At 37.3% G+C, this 18,553-nt stretch overlaps 1 protein-coding gene across 1 annotated transcript; it reads right to left on the bottom strand.

The window, feature by feature from the left end:
* Positions 1 to 11,863: 11,863 nt before the first annotated feature.
* LOC128739924 (tRNA-dihydrouridine(20a/20b) synthase [NAD(P)+]-like) lies at positions 11,864 to 14,425 on the bottom strand. The gene is made up of 6 exons (XM_053835425.1): positions 14,277 to 14,425; positions 14,125 to 14,219; positions 13,948 to 14,069; positions 13,813 to 13,888; positions 13,359 to 13,753; positions 11,864 to 12,351 (listed from the first exon to the last, which is right to left on the bottom strand). Exons 1-6 carry the CDS (start codon positions 14,283 to 14,285, stop codon positions 11,864 to 11,866), a joined length of 1,185 nt encoding a protein of 394 aa, XP_053691400.1. The 5' UTR covers positions 14,286 to 14,425.
* Positions 14,426 to 18,553: the final 4,128 nt, after the last annotated feature.

Genomic DNA, 18,553 nt, shown 5'->3' with positions numbered 1-18,553 from the left:
TTCTCGAATCAGGAAAATGCAGCTTGTTATAATAGAAACTTAATCCCGGTACCAAAGTCGGTCAAGGGTGATAGCCGGCAATACATTGATTGAAATCGTTTTGGAAGAGCATGCAGATTGGCTAACATTCGTAAGGCATTTGCATGAGCGAAAAACATGTTTTTAGTTATTATGTTATTATCTCTAAGAAAGAAATTGCTTCTTTGGAAAAATAAAACCCATGTCCAGGAAAAGCAAAGTGAAATACAAAACCCTAAAGTTAGTTTTGCTATTGAAAGCAACAAGTAATGACAAATATAAAACTAAGTAAGATCAGTATTTTATGTTCAGCAATTTGGTAACTAGTAAGAAAAGCAGAGCAACTACCGTTAAATAGTGTGATTGTAATTGTAAATTTGCCCGCAAGATATAAATTTATGAGTATTTATAGGAATACATTAAGAAAATGTTTTAGAAGTCAAAAGAGGAGGTTTTCACCACAGAATGCCGCCGTTACCAAAAATAAAAAAAAAAACAAGCAAAACGTATGAACCCATTACCGTTTTGGGAGATCTCTTCAGCTACCACTCACATATTACGCAATACATATGCAATGATGCCAGGCTACAATTTTCTGTTTAAGCACATCCCCACATACGACGTAGAAACAAACAAAATATGGGGATAAAAAGGGCACCTGATACTACGCAACGGGGGCCCTCTTCATCTTACAACTCATAGTTAGATAGCTAAGTAGCTAATTAGTTATTATTACAAAAGAAAGCATGACAAAAAAGAACAAAAACAATAACTGTAAGTAATATAGCTTTTTTGATCAGTAACCGAAAAATGGTAATAGACAAAAAAAAACTATCAAAAACATATATTTTTTGTAACAAGCCTGCTATACGCTTTGAAATTTCATATTTATATAATCTTAACAATAATAAAAGGTAAACTATATATTTACAACAACAATAAAACACTCACTATCACATGCTTCAAGGAAAACAATAATTTCAAGGCTTTCTAATTTGTTTCACCAGACGATTACTCACATACTCTAAGCAAAAGCAAAGCAAAGCAAAACAACCACACTCATACCACTATAGATGTCGTCCTCGATGTGTAGACACCAGGTGTGCAAATTTAAAAAAAAAACATCGTAGCTCATGAGATGTGTGCATGTACCAATTAAAGAGCTTCTTCCGAACAACCTATAGCGAGCAGTAGGAAAACGAAACACAAAACCTAAAAACTTAAGCAAAACCACGACAAAAGGCAAAAACAACAGCAACATCGCAATCATCTTGCAAAGATAGCAAAATTGTGCATCCTGATAATTCAAATTCGTCCATTTTTGTAGACTTTTGCGAGCGCGTAACTAAATGTAAGAAGTAACAATCGAGAAATGAGAAAAACCATGTTTTCCCCAGTTTTAAGCTTAACCCAAAGCCTATTAACTTAGCAATCACGGATTCAGTGTTGCAAGATATGCGTGAGATGATTTAAATGCTTGGCGCTCTAGTGATCCCAGTACAGTGCTTTACCTCTCTCTTCAAATGGAGGTGGTCTCGTTAAAAGTTTATTTCAATGCAATATAAATGATCCTCCCGACAATGAAATCCGCAAATCCGCAGTTATGTTTATTCCGTCAAAATAACACAGTCACTATGATACACTTTACTTGCTGATTGGGAAAGACATATAATCTATGTAAAAATGAATTTGATATTACTAGAGTACTAACATTAACAATAATGACTAAAGGTATTTAAAAGCAGAATACAGAATAAAAAATAGATTATATATCCAGGATATCATGTAAAAGTATGTAACGAGAATATTTATACAATACGTATAAATGTAATGATGTAAACATTTACAGAATAGTTTTATTAGGAAACTAAACAGCAACAATATTAAACACTTCATTTATTTAACCAAATCAACATTATACTTTCTATTAACGGATTTAAGTTATTTCATAAGTTAAATAAATATCCTACTTGAAGTTTAAAGAAAAATCTAGTCACCACTAAGGCGAACCAAAAAAACTGAACCTACATATACGTGCAGGAGATACTTAAATGCTACAGTTATTCGAGCAAAAGAACCGAACAATGAAGGAGTTAAAAATTTCACCAGAAAACGCTTCGTTTAATACGATTGCTATCCACTATTATTCAAGTAAAGCAACTATTATATCAGCAAAAACAAGTACATGCTAAATCAAAATGTAACCGCTCGTTTCTTCATCAGTTTGTTTCTTCAAAACACAATATTACTCAATCTATTATATATAAAACAAAAACTTTTTTAAATACAAGCCAGAATAAAACAAATAAATGATGCCCGACAAAACAATTCAGAAAAGAAAACCATTACTTAGCTGTCAAAAGGAAATAACAACCATATACAAACATTTGAGAAATAAATGAAAAAGAAACGTTTTGTGTGCGATCCTTAGAAGAGCAGAAGATGCAGAACATTAAAAAGTTTGTATTATTAAAGAAATACCGCAAGAAATACAATTGATTGTTACTCGTATGTGTAATAATTAATTAGTAAAAAATACGTCCCTTTTTTCATTACAAACACTGTAGAATAGGATGTGTCACCCCAACAGATAAATAGCCATCGGCTAGAAATTCAGGACACGACACAGTTTTTCTAGCATCCACTCTGCATCTGTTAGATTTGTTCGATCAAATACCGGAAGAAAAAAAACAAACAAACTGAAGAGGATTCGTCTAGAATCAGCACAATAATTTACAACCCTCAATTAAGTTTACGAATTGTGACTACATCTACTCATTTGATTACAAATCTTATCCTAACAAAAGAAAGAAACACACTCACAGACACACATTTTCGAAATTCGACAACGGGGAAAGTGCTTCTGAAATCAAACCATGTTAAGCAAACGCTTCGTTGATTGACTAGTTCAAGTTTTTTGTGCTGAAATCAATCGTTCCCTATACCAAAAACGCTCGAAGAAAGCAAGTTCTAATTGAAATAAACATTATAAAACAGCGGGCAGCGAGAACAAACAGTAAACAAAGAAAATCTATTTGATCGATTCACAAACAATAAAACCGATACCGGTTCCCAACATTATCTGTTTGTAGAAATGAAAGAAGATAGCGCCGAGCGGAGAAGCAAATTGAAAGTTGAGTCGAAAATGCACTGTAAACAAGCAAAAACTAATAATTTGAAGGAGGATAATAAAGTATGAGATAACAACGGCATGTGTGTTTTAATTTCGAATGAAATCCCGTCATTGAGAATTATTGACAAAACGATTCTTGTAAAAAGAGCATCAAAACTTCATTCAATTCATTCAACAATAGACAACATAATTATAGAAATTTTGGACAAAATTATGATTAAGTATGCCATTTAGTGTTTGATACAGGCTACTAGTCGTAGCTAAAATACGCGTATACGTGACGATAGAAAATGATAGTAGAACTAAAAGGAATTCGTTACCAATTTGTTATTCGTGAGTTCAACTAAGACGCTCTGAAAAAAATTAATTTTTCTTGTCAACCTTGGTTGTCGTACGCATATTGGCAAGGGGAAACAGTGGCTCCCACTCACTCCCACCTAACAGATTGAGTGGTAACCTTTCAATATCTTGGTAGCCAGACAACGCCCGATGAGGGTACCAAGACTGATATAGTCATATGGATTAGGAAGTCCAGGGGTGACTTTGCAATGCTGAGATACATCTGACGCCCAAACCAGATTAACATACGAAAACCCGATTTTTCAACTCAAACGGTAAACGGTATTGCTGTACGCCTGCGAAACGCGGTAAACGGAGACCACACAAAAACTGCAGGTATTTGTTTATCGCTGTTCATGATATCATTGTTGCCTGGTGGCCTGACAACTGGATACCCAGCGAGGAACTCCATCGTCGATGTTATCCACGGCCGATAGCAACAGAAGTTTGAGAACGCAATTGAAAGTGGATCGGATGCGCCTTGCGTAGAGGAGCGAACGAAATCTGTACAGAGGCACTCGACTGAAACCCGCAACGAAGGAAAGGCAGGCCCAGAGGCTCATGGCGACGCAGCTTAGCCAGCAGCATCCAGGCTGTTGTCGAGAACCTGTCCAGGCAACCTACATAGGTAACGGATGGCAGTGGCGGTCTCTGATTTCATCGTTTTGATCTGTCTGTCCGGCGGACTTTATCGATAAGTAAAGTAGGTACACCGTGAGGCCATCTCAGATTCCAGCTCGGATGCTGTATTATCGACAAAAACAGAAGCAGTTCACACAAATCCAAATTCGACTTTGATTCTGTGTCGTCAAGATAAATATTGCAAGGGATTGACCAACATTTACGTTTTGAGTTGACGAAAGCCCAAAAATTCTTTGGTTTCCTGAAATGCAGATTTCTGGTAGTCCACGGCGGGAGTTAGAAGGCTTCTTTACTTGTAGTAAATGTGCGTTTAGTCATGCTCACTCAAATCACCCCAATTTTTTTTTGTTAGATTATAGTCACTTTAACAGCTAGGGTCATTCTTGACTTCTGCGGGGTTGGAATTTGAACCTGGGTCCTCGGCGTGAGAGGCGTGAATGCTAACCACTACCCCCTTCCATTTAGGCTTGCCAAATAGCAAGTAAAAACGACAAAGTCTATTTGACGGTAATTCATTGCAATATTTCCAGTTGACGTACATTACCGAACGAAAATAGATTTGATATTGCAATCAGCAAACAAAGCAATGGTTCAAGGAGAATGATGAGGATTGACGGGCGATACCAGAAGGGCGACGCAAACATCCGTCACACATCGTCGCTCGGCAGAGCAGAAAACGAAGTCCAATATGCGGCCAAAATGATTGTGTTGATTATTTGCCTGACGGAGGTTTAGAAAGTTCACAGCACCACAAGCACCGCAGCAGCTCGCCAACATTAAAAGGCATGTTCAACCCGACTGTATGCCAGAGTCTGCCGACCAATAGGTTCCTGCTGATCATAGTTTGTGCGATGCACGTTCAACCGAAGAATATGATGATGTTCTGAGCGTACAGCGCAATGCCGTTGACGCATTGAGATAATGATTGGGCATTCATAGTCACTGTTAAGAATCTCATAAGCCATAAGCTGTCATGATTTCTATGACAAATCGTAAGAATTAGGTGTTTCTGTACGCGTTAAATAAGTTTTATTAAATTGTCAACCCGCGAGGAACCAAGATCCTCAAACTCCTCCTAGTTGTGGATTATCCTGGATCACCTGAACGACACTTGAGCATCACAGGAATCTACAGCAGTCATTGCAACTTCAATTATTGATTTGTGCTAACGTAAGAATTGGTACAAACCTTAGGCAAACAACCTAACCTGTTGGAAACGGCTTCGTAGATGGTTAACAACCCGAAATCTTAGTAATCTTAATAACATCTGCGTACAGTAATCTTGTACCAGGTGGTAGTAGTTTGGTTGTTTCCGTTAATGAACAACAAAAACAGTAAAGGCTCCGGTATATGTTTGCTTGCAGCAATTTTACGAGTCCTACGCAAATTCATATTCCAAATTAACCTGTACTTATCAATTACATTAAAAAATATGCTTGTCAAGCAAGGAGGGGTGCAGTGGAGAGGCAATAATGAAAAACTGATGGTTCAAATTGCTAAATTGCAAACATGTGTGGGACACGCAGAAAATAACCAAGCCAATATTTTTGGCGTGGGAGTCTAAAAAGGTGGGATCTCCGCAATACCGACTTGAGGGAAACTGAGACCAGAAGGAATTAAAAATGCCAAAGAATTGTTATTGAAACGGTTTGCATCATTGACGCACAAAGTGAACACGTTACATTCAAGGTGATACATTGTATGACATGTTACCAAAATTCTATTCATTTCCATTCAAAGTTGGGACCTGCTACTGAATATTTGATAAAAAAAAATGCATATGAAACTTCAAAACCGATCGTAATGATGAAGTGAAACCCGTTTGACTGACGCTAATTGAAACCAGTTTGGAAACGAAGCGCGCGGTTCTACTGCAGTTTGAAACCGAAACTACACAGCTTCATTGTTGAGTGACGATTGGCGATTAAAGTATAAAACTAAAACGGGTCTTGAATCGGCCAATTTTGTTGGTATTCATTCTTATTAGGGTATTTTGCCTATCATTGAACGATTCCAATGATTGGACAGCGTCCAATAAAACACTAATTCTAGAATACATATACGCTCAAACCCTATCAAAGTGCACGAATTACTCACTTTAATCAGTTGTGGATCATTTCTTGTAATAATAGCGTTACATAAGGCAAGATTTAATAACAAAAATTCAAGTTAAACATTGTCATATACAATATGGGCTATAACCCTCAATTTTGTTAGCATTTCAGATAAGAAACATGTCTCGCTAATTAACGTTTAAAATAATTAAATTACCATATCATGCTGTACACAGCTAATGATATACATCTATGCACTATTTGTCAACATTTTCAAGCAAATTAAAAAATTACTTATAGTTCTTAAAGTATTAAAATTTAATCATTGGACAAAAAAGCAACGATTGTCCTAAGCTTGTACAAGAACTGAAATAGCATGAAAAACCCGCATTACTGCTCATTATGCATGTGTATTTGACAGTTCTTATGTCTATGGCACTGTTTACAAATGGTTTTCATTTGTACGCAAAAGTTTTCCGAAGAAAATTTATGTAATGATATTAATTTTTTATTTTATACACACATATGCTTTTAACTTTTTTGTTTTAATACAACAATTTTGAGGAAAATAGTCCTATTGCAAACTAAAGCTACTCCAGATTTGTTTAAACTATTTGTACTTGTGCCTTATCTGAGAAATTGTATTATCGTGTATTTGATTTGGTGCTAAAAGTGCCTGCTCCTTAATTAGGGTAATCACAAAAATCATCATTTTAGTCTAAAGACTTGAAGAAAATTAAGAAGTTTGAATCACCGAATCGTTCCGGTCTTAATGGTACTGACAGCAAACGTAAGATACTTCTATGAATATTGTACATAGAATAATATTGGGTTGAAACAATTTTTTTATATAACGTCGAAAATATTTTGGTTTCTAAATTTTCGCCAACAATGGCGAGCAAGTTTTTGATATTTTTAAGAGCTAAATAATTTTTATCATTACTTTTGAAAAATTATAAATTTTATAATATTATTTCTTTTATAAATAAAGGTTCGATGATGAAACGAAGATGAATGGTGCATTTTTTCAACTTTAAGGAAACGGATACTCGCAGTTTTTCAGATTATTATCTTGCTAACAAATTTGTTTCGAGTAACAAGGAGAGAAACAAACATAGTTTCCCTTGTAAAAAACAGGTCTTGTCATTAGGCCGCAGGAAATAGAAGAATAGGAAAAAGTATGCTTCGAGGGAACCGTAAAGAGAGAAAAATTTGCGGGAAAGCAACATAAATGAAGGAGAAGAGCATTGAAGTTTAAAAGGGGAAAATAACATTCCTTAAGAAATATATTGATAAATAGTAACATGTTAACTAATTGCTGATTATTTTTAATGAATATATCTTAAAATGTATTTATTCTTAATAGTAAGCTATCAAATTAACTTTGAGGTTGGTGCAATATATTGCATGTCCAACCATTGGACAATAAGTGTCCAACTATAGGACAATACGGTTTCAGAACTGTTCAACGATTGGGCTTTCAACCGTTGTCAAAAAATCGCATATTTTTCCACGAAAAGCCTATTTATTTCGTGAAAATGGCCATGTATTGTGAACATATTTTGTATCTGAGTCAGATTTTTATGTTTCTGTCTATTTGTAATTATTTGTTTAGCAAATATCGTTAAAACTCAAAACTCAGAGGCTTAGCTGTGCGATCATTGGCAAATTACCCTATTATTATTCTTTATTTAAGAGGTTTTGTTCAGCCTGCGGCTGTTTCGTGTCTTTGTTGGTATTCATTTTTTGCCCAGATAATTTAAGGTAAAAGAAGCAAAGCCTGGGTGCTAATTCCGTTACCGAAATTTGACCTTCTGTTTTTTATACGACAGACTTCGCAACCAGCTGTTAGAATACAGGACAGTGCGGGGTCAGTACTATGATCCTATTGACTCTAACTGCCTCTCCCAGCCGAGATTCGAACATACGACGACTGGCTTATTAGACCAGCGTCTTACCTCGAGGCCAACTGGGAGGCTGATTTAAGGGAGATAATTTAAGGTATTAGGTACGTAATAGTCTTACCACAGGAAATAAAGCAACCAAGACAGTACAGCGGATGTTTATTCGCTTTGCCATCTGCCATGGGCTGGAACTATGGAATAATCCGGCCTAATAACACTAGTTAACAGCATTTATGAACTCAGTAAGCTGAAGGTGATTTTTCATGTAAAATTGGTCGCTGAATCCGAAAATGTAATCAGAAAAAGTAGGATAGTTTTTGAGATTTGCATTAAAGTTGAAATTTTGCTTAAAGAGAAAAAGTATATGCATATAAACACAAATTTCCCCGGTTGCGGTGCACCAATTTCAAATCACTTTTTTCCATATTAAAGGGGAGAAAATTTGCTATTGATTAGTTGAACTTCATTTTTCTGTAAGAATAATAGTACTGTAGATATTTGAGAATTTGTTCACAACAAAACAAAAAAGAACGCATTTTTTTGGAATAATTTCAACTTTATCAAAGGTTTTATACAAGATTACCGCATTTCAAAAATTTCATTCAATGTGGGTCTTAAAGGCCGATAAAAAACAAAAAAATCATGGGGTTAATGATAACAATCGGTTGAAAATTGTAGAAGTTATGACCATTTTACTGAAACAGTAATATTTGCGCATTTGAATATCATGCTCTTGCAAACACCCCCTTACTAAGCATTTACCCTCTTACTTGTCCACATGCCACAAATATAGCTCTCTCTCCCTCTCTCTCTCGCTCTCTCTCTTTCTCTCTATCTATCTAGCTATCTTTCCTCTCTTTATTTTTCAAACACACACGCATATATTATCTAATTTTCATAACTTCTGCCTAACTTTAATAAAAACAAACTTTTCCTATACCTCTCCATTGCATCTTACTATCATTCTTCCGTGAGCCCGGGAAGGTGATTTTGATACCATGCGAGAACCGGGAGCTGACTATTTTTGCGACATTTCAATTCAAAGAAATTAAATTTCGTGACATGGACGCGATAAACAAAAACAATATTTACCAACTATTTGTTGGTTCAAATGTCAAAGGTTATACCGCCTTTAACGGTAAACACAAAGAAAACAGAGATGAAAGAGAGAGTGCTGTTGCCAAGCTGAGTAAATTTTTCATTGCGCAAAATTGAGTTTTTTTCAATATGCGTTACCAAGCAACGACATCTGTTGTATTCAAAAGGGAAACATTAACAGTTTCAAGCATATTTTCACACATGACGCATGATGAAACACTAGCGCCAACTTCTGTTATTTATATTCAGAAACTAGAGGCGGTATCCTATACAGTCTTCAAACTCTGCTTATACTGTCTATGAACAAACGCCATTCAGCTGGGTCATAGGGCTCACCAATAGCCCCTTTATATCCAAACACTAACAAGCATTGTCTTAATTGGCATAACATTTATCGAATTGCTTGTCATGATCTATATAAATGGACACGCAAATAGAAACGCAGTTTGCAATGAAGCAGTGAAATTAACCGGGGTTGTAAAAATATAGTTTCCACACGCGTAACAGAGTTTTTGTTGATTATTTTCACGTTTAAATTCATGCTTTGTTACGCTCATTTTTCTTACTGTTCTTACTATTTTCACAATTCTTGCTATTAAGAATTTAATCACTCTTCAAGCATGATCATGAGCATGATATTCAAATGCGCAAATATTACTGTTTTAGTAAAATGGTCATAACTTCTACAATTTTCAACCGATTGTTATCATTAACACGATGATTTCTTTGTTTTTTATCGGCCTTTAAGACCTACATTAAATGAAATTTTTGAAACGCGTTAATCTTGTATAAAACCTTTGATAAAGCTGAAATTATTCCAAAAAAAAAATCAAGACACAAGACATCAAGTACAAGACACGACCGCATATATAGGTGACGCAGGACTACGTAAGTCTCTTTGTAGTGATAGGGGCATGTATTCATGCTTGTAATCATTCGATTCTTCATGTATACATGCTATATGCAACATATATACACGCTACATGCGTTGTATGTAACATTTATCAAAGTAGTAACATTGCAAACGTTCAATTCTCAAAATATTGTGCATTTGAAAACAATTTAACAAAATCAAGAACACAAACTATTGCTTTCCTGCTACCTTACTGAAATTAAAGATTGTTTTTATTATCCATGGTTTCCCACGTTGAAGGGATTTTACCAATTCAATCCTATATTATCAACAGCACATCTTTTCACTACACTTCTAATGAAACGGCAAGCGTGCATATTCATACAGAGTCGTGTTATAACCGAACACTACAGCTGTGGCACATTTTTCCAACACAGATATCAAGTTCGCCGAGGTTCAATCGTCTCGCAGTAAAGAATTTGCGATCTGTTGGGACAACGAACTCTGGCACACTTCCCTAACACAGACATCAAATTGGACTAGGTTTAATCGCGTTCGTAAGAAATCTGTTGGCATGAGGGGGCTTTGCCATTCTCTCTGGCGTACTTCCCAAGCAAGGACATCAAAATGGTCTAGGTTGAACCGCGGTGTTAAGAAATCTTGTTGAAATGAGGAAACTTGGTCACTTGCTTAGGCTTACTTCCCAAGCACAGATGTCAAATTGGTATAGGTTTAGATCATCGTAAAGAATCTTCCAACCAATCACGAAGCGAGAATTCTGGTAAAACATAGGTTCATTATTTTCAATTTTTCAATAGTTCAGCATCAAGAATCCATACTTTTCTTCATTTGGGTCAATTATTAGAAGATTTTCCGATCGATTGGTGTAAGAATATTGAAAATCGATCGGAAAACCGCTGAGCTATTAGCGCTCAAAACCTTTCATTTTTCGTGACGCTCGCATTTTTCGATTTTTTGGAATGACACCCTATCTCAAAACTTGCCGTAAGACGTAGTCCTACGTCAAAAATGCGTTGTTTTTTGTTTTGTTGTGAAAAAATTCTCAAATATCTACAGTACTATTATTCTTACAGAAAAATGAAGTTCAACTAATCGATAGCAAATTTTCTCCTCTTAATATGGAAGAAAGAGAATTGAAATTGGTGCACCGCAGCCGGGGAAATTTGTGTTTATGTGCATGTACTTTTTTCTTTAAGCAAAATTTAATCTTTAATGCATATCTCAAAAACTATCCTACTTTAAATTTTTCTGACTACATTTTCGGATTCAGCGACCAATTTTACATCACCTTCAGCTTACTGAGTTCACGCTTTTTGTTTTATTTTGTTAACTAGTGTAAGATGCGAAAAGCGCTGTAGACTTATCAATTCAACCCGTGCAAACTGTTCTGAACGTAATAAGAATCTTCATCTCCGATATCTTGACCTCACGAATTGATTATCCTTGCATCCGCGAAAATCTTGACATCCCTATTTGGTTTTGTTGGAAGTATAGCTCTTTATATCTTACTTGTACCATACCGGAGAACAGACTAGAACATATTTGGCAGTTTTTGCTATGTAATTTTAAACGTTTTATGATAAGCTTCGACTTTGATGTCAGTCGTAACGTGCTAAAACCAAAATTTCTATAACATTTAGTTCGTAGCTTTAAGATATAGCTAGTAGAGTCAGCACACCTTTTAACTTTTAAAGAGATACAGAAATAAACTTACGTTGTCTTATACGTACTTGATAGGATGTCATTAAGTAAAAGTAAGCAAAAAATGTTGAAAAAACAAACTATTTTTCAATCTACTTCTCTATATTTCATTTTCTTCAAACAAATTCCCATCCATAAAATCCACATCTTCTTTTATATTATGGTCACCACATTCATTCATTCTACTGGTAAAATATGCGCCATCTGTGCTCTCGCTCTGATAGTCCGTGGTATTGACAACTTCGGATGCAATCGTCGCATCCATCCTCTGCCGATAAGCTGTATCATCATAAGTGCACCCGAGTTTAGGAGGATGATCGTAAGGCTGCGATTTGAGATCAAATTCTTCCCGGAAAAAATCCAGCACACGTTGTTTGTCTTTAGTGAGATTGTTAAAAACAATCCGTTGTTGCCTGGTTAACAGCGATTCTGCCATAAACGTTAAATGATGATGCATGGCCTGGTAGGTAATGTTGGTGTCAGCTTCAGTAGCAATACTTAACCATCTTTGAATACACTCAAGCGGTGTCTTTTCGCATCCGGCGAAAAGCGCGGGATTTGAGAGGATTCCACGCGCAGCCATCACGCCTGTAATCCATAATACAATCGAAAAAAAAGTGTTTAAGGCTTATATCTTATAGGTGACCTAAATTTTTAGTTTGTCTTTATGATTACAGTATGTAGTTAACTGCAGTCTCGATTGGCAACATCTGGCATGCAACTTGTTCCAAACTGTTGTCCGATGTTTCCGATGTTCGATGATCAACAACTGACATCATGGCATATCCCACATGTTGTAATCTGCATGTTGTCAAAAAATTGCCCAACCTAAATACACTTAAAAGGCGAGTCACGGCGAGTAACAATTGTAGTGCGGCTCGCAAAATAGGGCCATTATAGAGAAGTAATAATATCACAAAGAGTAGTCATATCACAGAGAAGTCATATACCTACTAGGTAATTTCAAATTAGCAAGTCAAGTCTGTATACGTACAGCGCTGCATAGTGAATTTGGTCAGGGGCAATACCATAGCAACGATAGCTTACATCAACAATTATTTATGCCATGTTAAACGTTAAAAGAATAAAAAAGCAAACATGGAAGAATCGGAATCATGCTGCAGTTCTTCTTTGAAAAATTCGTCAGAGAACTTAATACAAACAAGAATTGCCGATATTCGAAAACAACTAGATGAAACATACACCGTATTTGTGAACGCAAAAGAAGCGTTATCTCAAGTTTCATTTGAGAATTTAAGCAGCACCCTGACAGAAGACATTCGAGAATTACACCCAGAGGAAGTACTGGTAGTAGATGAAGATCGCAAAATTAATGTACAGAAATCACTGGAGAAGTTAAACGCAATTACGGGTCATGATCACCTTTTGGATCAAAGCATGGTGCCTGAAGTGGAAAAATTTTTTCGTGTAATGGCCGACTTGAAAGAAGGTATGCAAAGATTGAATCATCACCAGGAATCTATTGTTGACCTCAATGAAGATATCAATACATTTATGGGACGAGGTAATGAACAAGCTTCAGAAGAACAAAGAGAAACATAAATTTTCGAACATCATCAGTAAAAAAAACTTACCATCACAATTAGTAAACTCGTGCATTAAATCGGCATTTTGTAAGCTGAAGATGTCGCCATTTGCTACCACAGGAATTAATAAACTATTTTTTATTTCTTTTAGAGCCTCCTTGTTTACCGGAACGTTTGTTTTTTCCACTGGTGTTCTCCCATGCACAGTAATAAAGGTTATTCCGCAAGATTCTAATTTTCGACACATGTCAATGGTGGCCTTAAGGGAATTTGGCAGTAATCTTACTTTCACTGAAACGCTAAATGTACTAGGGAAATTCCTCCGCACTACAGCCAATATATCAGCAATGAGTTCCGGTGTCTTAAGCAAAGCACTTCCGTATCCCTCGACCATAGCCCAACGCTGAGGACATCCGCAATTTAAATCAACACCGTCAACATACCTAAATCATATTTTATTTTATAGTAATGTAAAAATAAACAAATATTTTATTATTCTTACGGAAAAGCCATTTCAGTAGCAGACAGAAAGTCCATTGAATTTTTTGCCGCGAATTGCACTATTAACGGTGAGTCAACTAAAATGTATGTTTTTCATACATAAACGGCGTAACATTATTTAGCAAACTATTGGTACCTTTATTTGTTGTGAATTCATTCTGTCGAGCCTTTTCGCTTTGACAAAAGGAGTCAGCCATTATCATGCTGGTAAAAGTTAAGTCCGTGCCAAAGGATCGAACCAAGTTTCGGAATTCTAATCTGTAAGAAAATTGAAAATTACAACCATAAAATAAGATCCAAAAAGCTTACTTACTTGCTGTACCTTACCATTGGAGCGCATATTTTTAAATAGCGGTCTTCTAGTCGAGCAGCCTCGAACAGAGAATTGATGTTGCATTTTGGTTTTGTCTAAAATTCCGATATACGTTATTAAATTACAATACAAGAAAATCTTGGACCACATACCTCGTCCATATATTTCCAATGTAATGCCACTAGCAACAATTATCTGCCTAAAATTTTAACTATGTACATGAACATAATACTTCAAACGCTCTGCTTCAAACTAATATAGCAACTACTGTAAGGTATGTTTAGAAAGAACAACCAACGTTTTGTTTACAATTAGGCGCACATTGTAAGATTAAAGGGAAAAATGAATGTTCGCTATTTTTAGACCTTTCTGACATTTCCATCAATATTATTGTAAACAACAGCAGAGATGCCATATTTTCTAAAAAAAATGTGTGGGACTGCTCGGAAACCGAAAAAATAAGCTCGAAGCTTTTTAAACTTTCACAGATTTCCTAAAAAAGTGTGCAGATTTTCGCAGATTATATTTAAACCAGAAAATTCGAGTAGCCGGAAAACTACACAATTGAAGATAGAATTAACAAAAGGGCGAATGTCGCAAATGTAAACAAAACGGGTGAGAGTTATTTTTTGCATCAACCCTCACTCGGTTTGTTTACGCTTGCGACATTCGCCCTTTTGTTAGTTCTATCTTTAATTGTGCAGTTTTCCGGCTACTCGAATTTCCTGGTTTAAATATATAATCTGCGAAAATCTGCACACTTTTTTAGGAAATCTGTGAAAGTTTAAAGAGCTTCGAACAACAAACTGTACCAAAGCAATAAAAGTCATAAAAACTGATGCAAATATCTGCAAATTTATATGATCTGCAAGACGATTCCAAAAATCTGGAAATTGTATGGACAAATCTGCAAGTCTGGTATCCCTGAACAACAGCCAGAGATGCCAGATTTTTTAAACAATATTTGAAACTACTCGAAAATCGGAAAAAACTGCTCGAAATCAGGCTGCTCGAATTTTCTTATGCAGATTAAGGGGATTCCAACAGCTACATTACAACGTGCAACACACTTCTGAAAAAATGACCTTTGATTCGATTTTGGTAATCTGTGATCTGTGATCAAGATTTATAGTTTGCCACTTACTGCTTTTAGTAATCTTACTTAGAGTGACTATATACAGAGTGGCGACATGTCATCCCAAATGTATGCAATGCGGTTTTTCTTTCTCTTTCCTGCATACGCGTTGGATAGGTCGTCTGCTCGATTGGAATGACACTGACAGATAATTATCATTCCAATTTTGACATTGTTGCCACTCTGTTTATAGTCACTCTAATCTTACTGATTTTGGTAATCTGTGATCTGTGATCAAGATTTAGTTTGCCACTTACTGCTCGAGGGGTGCTCTATTGATGGATTACTCGTAGGTTGCATAAAAACCTTTTACACACTTTTTGTCAATTACCTGGGTAGTCTGTTCTCTGTGTAAAAACTAAGCACAGAGAACAGACTACCAGGTAATTGACAAAAAGTGTGTAAAAGTTTTTTATGTAATCTACGAGCAATCCTTCAATAGAGCACCCCTCGAGCAGTAAGTGGCAAACTAAATCTTGATGTCGCTGCCATCGCTGCTATATAACTCCAGCACAAAGAAATATTGATAAAGGTACATGGATATTTTTTGATGCGTTTGGCAAAATATTTCTGGAGGGCGCAACCGACAAATTTTACACACACAAAATCGATTACTTCCTTCGAGCCTGTTAATCTGTTCTCTGTGCTATAGAGCTTTCTGATAGCTCAAGCACCCACACTAGCGAACACGAAATACGCGTGTATATACATGATGTTTACCTCATTTTGGAGAACAGCTGATGGTGGAGGTACAAACCGACAAAAAGCGATTACTACTTGTGTTTCGCCGTTTGCCACACTGCAGAGCACATATTTCGGTCAAATATTCCATGCTGTTCCAAATTCAAGCACATATTTAGAAAATATGCTGGTATTTAAGCCAGCGGAAGATGAAATGCATTCTGTACCTTGGTGACAAAGGAATGCATCTCTTATGTTTACTGTTGTTGTTTGCCTCATTTTCAAGCACCAATACACACATAACTGGAAAGCTCTGTAACTACCCAGGTAACCAATAAGCATTTCCAATGCAATTTAAAAGCAAGCCCATAAGCATTTAAGTTGCCTTAAATGCTACTTAAATGCTATTCTGGCAAAATATGCGGCTACTTTACGGCTGGCCCTCTTATATTGCTGACAATGCTTATTTGCAACTAGTTACCAACAAGAAGAATTTAAATAGAATTTTGGATGCCAATTTACAACAGTTATGCAGTCAAAAAGCTGATAAACAACAACCTGCAGTATAAAACGCCAGGGATGCTAATAAACAACTGATTTACTGCTTATTTTAATGCTTATTGGTTACCTGGGTACTTTTACTGCGCGCAGGTTAAATGACTGATACAGCAAAGTTTCATTAATTGGTGGTTCGTTAATTGGGTGTTCGCTAATTGGGCTATGTGACAACTTGAATGTCAAAATTGTATGGAATTTTCGAGTTTAGAAATTTCTAACAACTGTTAGTCGGCCCAATTAGCGAATCAGCTGGAGTGCAGTCGTGGCCCAATTAACGAATTCAGGCTGTACAATGTACAGCAGTATGTCTGTCACCCTTCCGTTGTACATGTACAACGCTAGTACAATTGTATGTCTATCTAGGGTATAAGTGAAATGTGAGTGCGGGTTGGTTAACATACAACCACAGACAAACAGACGAGACACTCGCGTTAATTCCATCGTCCATTCAAAAACCACTCATTTTTCAAAAAAGCATGTTTCGAAACATGGCCACACCGCGGCGCGCGAGTTTTGCTTCGAGTTTTCAGCATAAAACCATACACATGTAGAAACCCTATACAGCACAAAACCCTGCAAAATCAAGCTATACGATGTGTAGTGACCATGGTTTTTAAAGGATTTTCTTCTATGTGTCAAATCAGTTTGTCAGTGATAGTGTACCCCCGTTCGTTTGACCGTTTTTAATCTGAACACTTTTTAATTTGAACCCCGTTGGTTTGCTTCTTCTTCTTCAGCAGCATAGAGCCGGGGTGGCTCGTGCTGTTTCAAGCACTCGTCTCCATTCAACTCGGTCTTGGGCCACTCGTCGCCAATTTCCTAGTCGTCTCAGAAGTCGCAAATCGCTTTCGACCTGGTCGAGCCATCGTGCACGTTGGGCCCCCCTGTTCCTGGTGCCGGTGGGGTTGTTGAAGAGGACCGTTTTCGTCGCACTGTCGTTCGGCATCCTTACGACGTGTCCGGCCCACCGTAGCCTGCTAACTTTCGCTAGATGTACGATGGGAGTCTCCCCAAGCAGTGCCTGTAGCTCGTGATTCATACGCCTCCGCCACTCTCCGCTTTCAGTTTGTACTCCGCCAAATATCGTCCGCAGCACTTTCCGCTCAAACACGGCAAGGGCGCGTATGTCCTCCGTAAGCAGCGTCACGGCTTCAAGTTCATAAAGAACTACCGGTCTAATAATGGTTTTGTACATTGTTAGCTTCGTGCGGCGGCGTATGCTTCCTGATCGTAGCGTTTTACGAAGGGCAAAGTAGGCCCGATTTCCCGCTTGGATGCGCCGCTGGATCTCCTTACTAGTGTTGTTGTCCGCGGTCACCAGCGATCCCAAATACACGAACTCTTCTACCACTTCTAGTTCGTCGCCGTCAACGGTTACCGTCCGTGGGAGGCGCGCATTTGTTTCCTTTGAGCCTCTTCCTTTCATGTATTTGGTCTTCGACGCATTTATTTATAGCCCAATTCTCCTAGACTCCGCTTTCAGTCTGGCGTAGATTGCCTCCGCCGTCGCAAAGTTCCTGGCTATGATATCGAAGTCATCTGCAAAGCCTAGAAGTTGGCTACTCTTGGTAAAAATCGTGCCTCTCGTTTCAATGCCCGCTCGTCGGATCACCCCCTCAAGAGCGATGTTGAACAGCATGCAGGATAGACCGTCACCTTGTCTCAACCCTCGTCGCGTCTCGAAGGGACTCGAGAGTGTCCCAGAGATGCGTACGAAACACATCACTCGATCCAATGTAGCTCTGATCAGTCGCGTCAGTTTGTCCGGAAAACCGTATTCGTGCATTATCTGCCATAGCTTGTCTCGATCGACTGTATCGTATGCTGCTTTGAAATCGATAAAGATGTGATGCGTGGGCACGTTGTACTCCCGACATTTCTGCAAGATCTGTCGGATAGTAAACATTTGGTCCGTAGTTGCGCGAGCCCCCATGAAACCCGCCTGATAATTCCCTACGAAACCTTGTGCTATCGGTGACAGCCGGCGTAAGAGGATCTGGGAGAGTACCTTGTAGGCGGCGTTTACCAGCGTAATACCACGATAGTTGCAGCAGT

The sequence above is a fragment of the Sabethes cyaneus genome, chromosome 3, assembly GCF_943734655.1.
Source record: "Sabethes cyaneus chromosome 3, idSabCyanKW18_F2, whole genome shotgun sequence".
Taxonomy (NCBI): domain Eukaryota; kingdom Metazoa; phylum Arthropoda; class Insecta; order Diptera; family Culicidae; genus Sabethes; species Sabethes cyaneus.
This window is presented reverse-complemented; position numbering and strand designations above follow the sequence as displayed.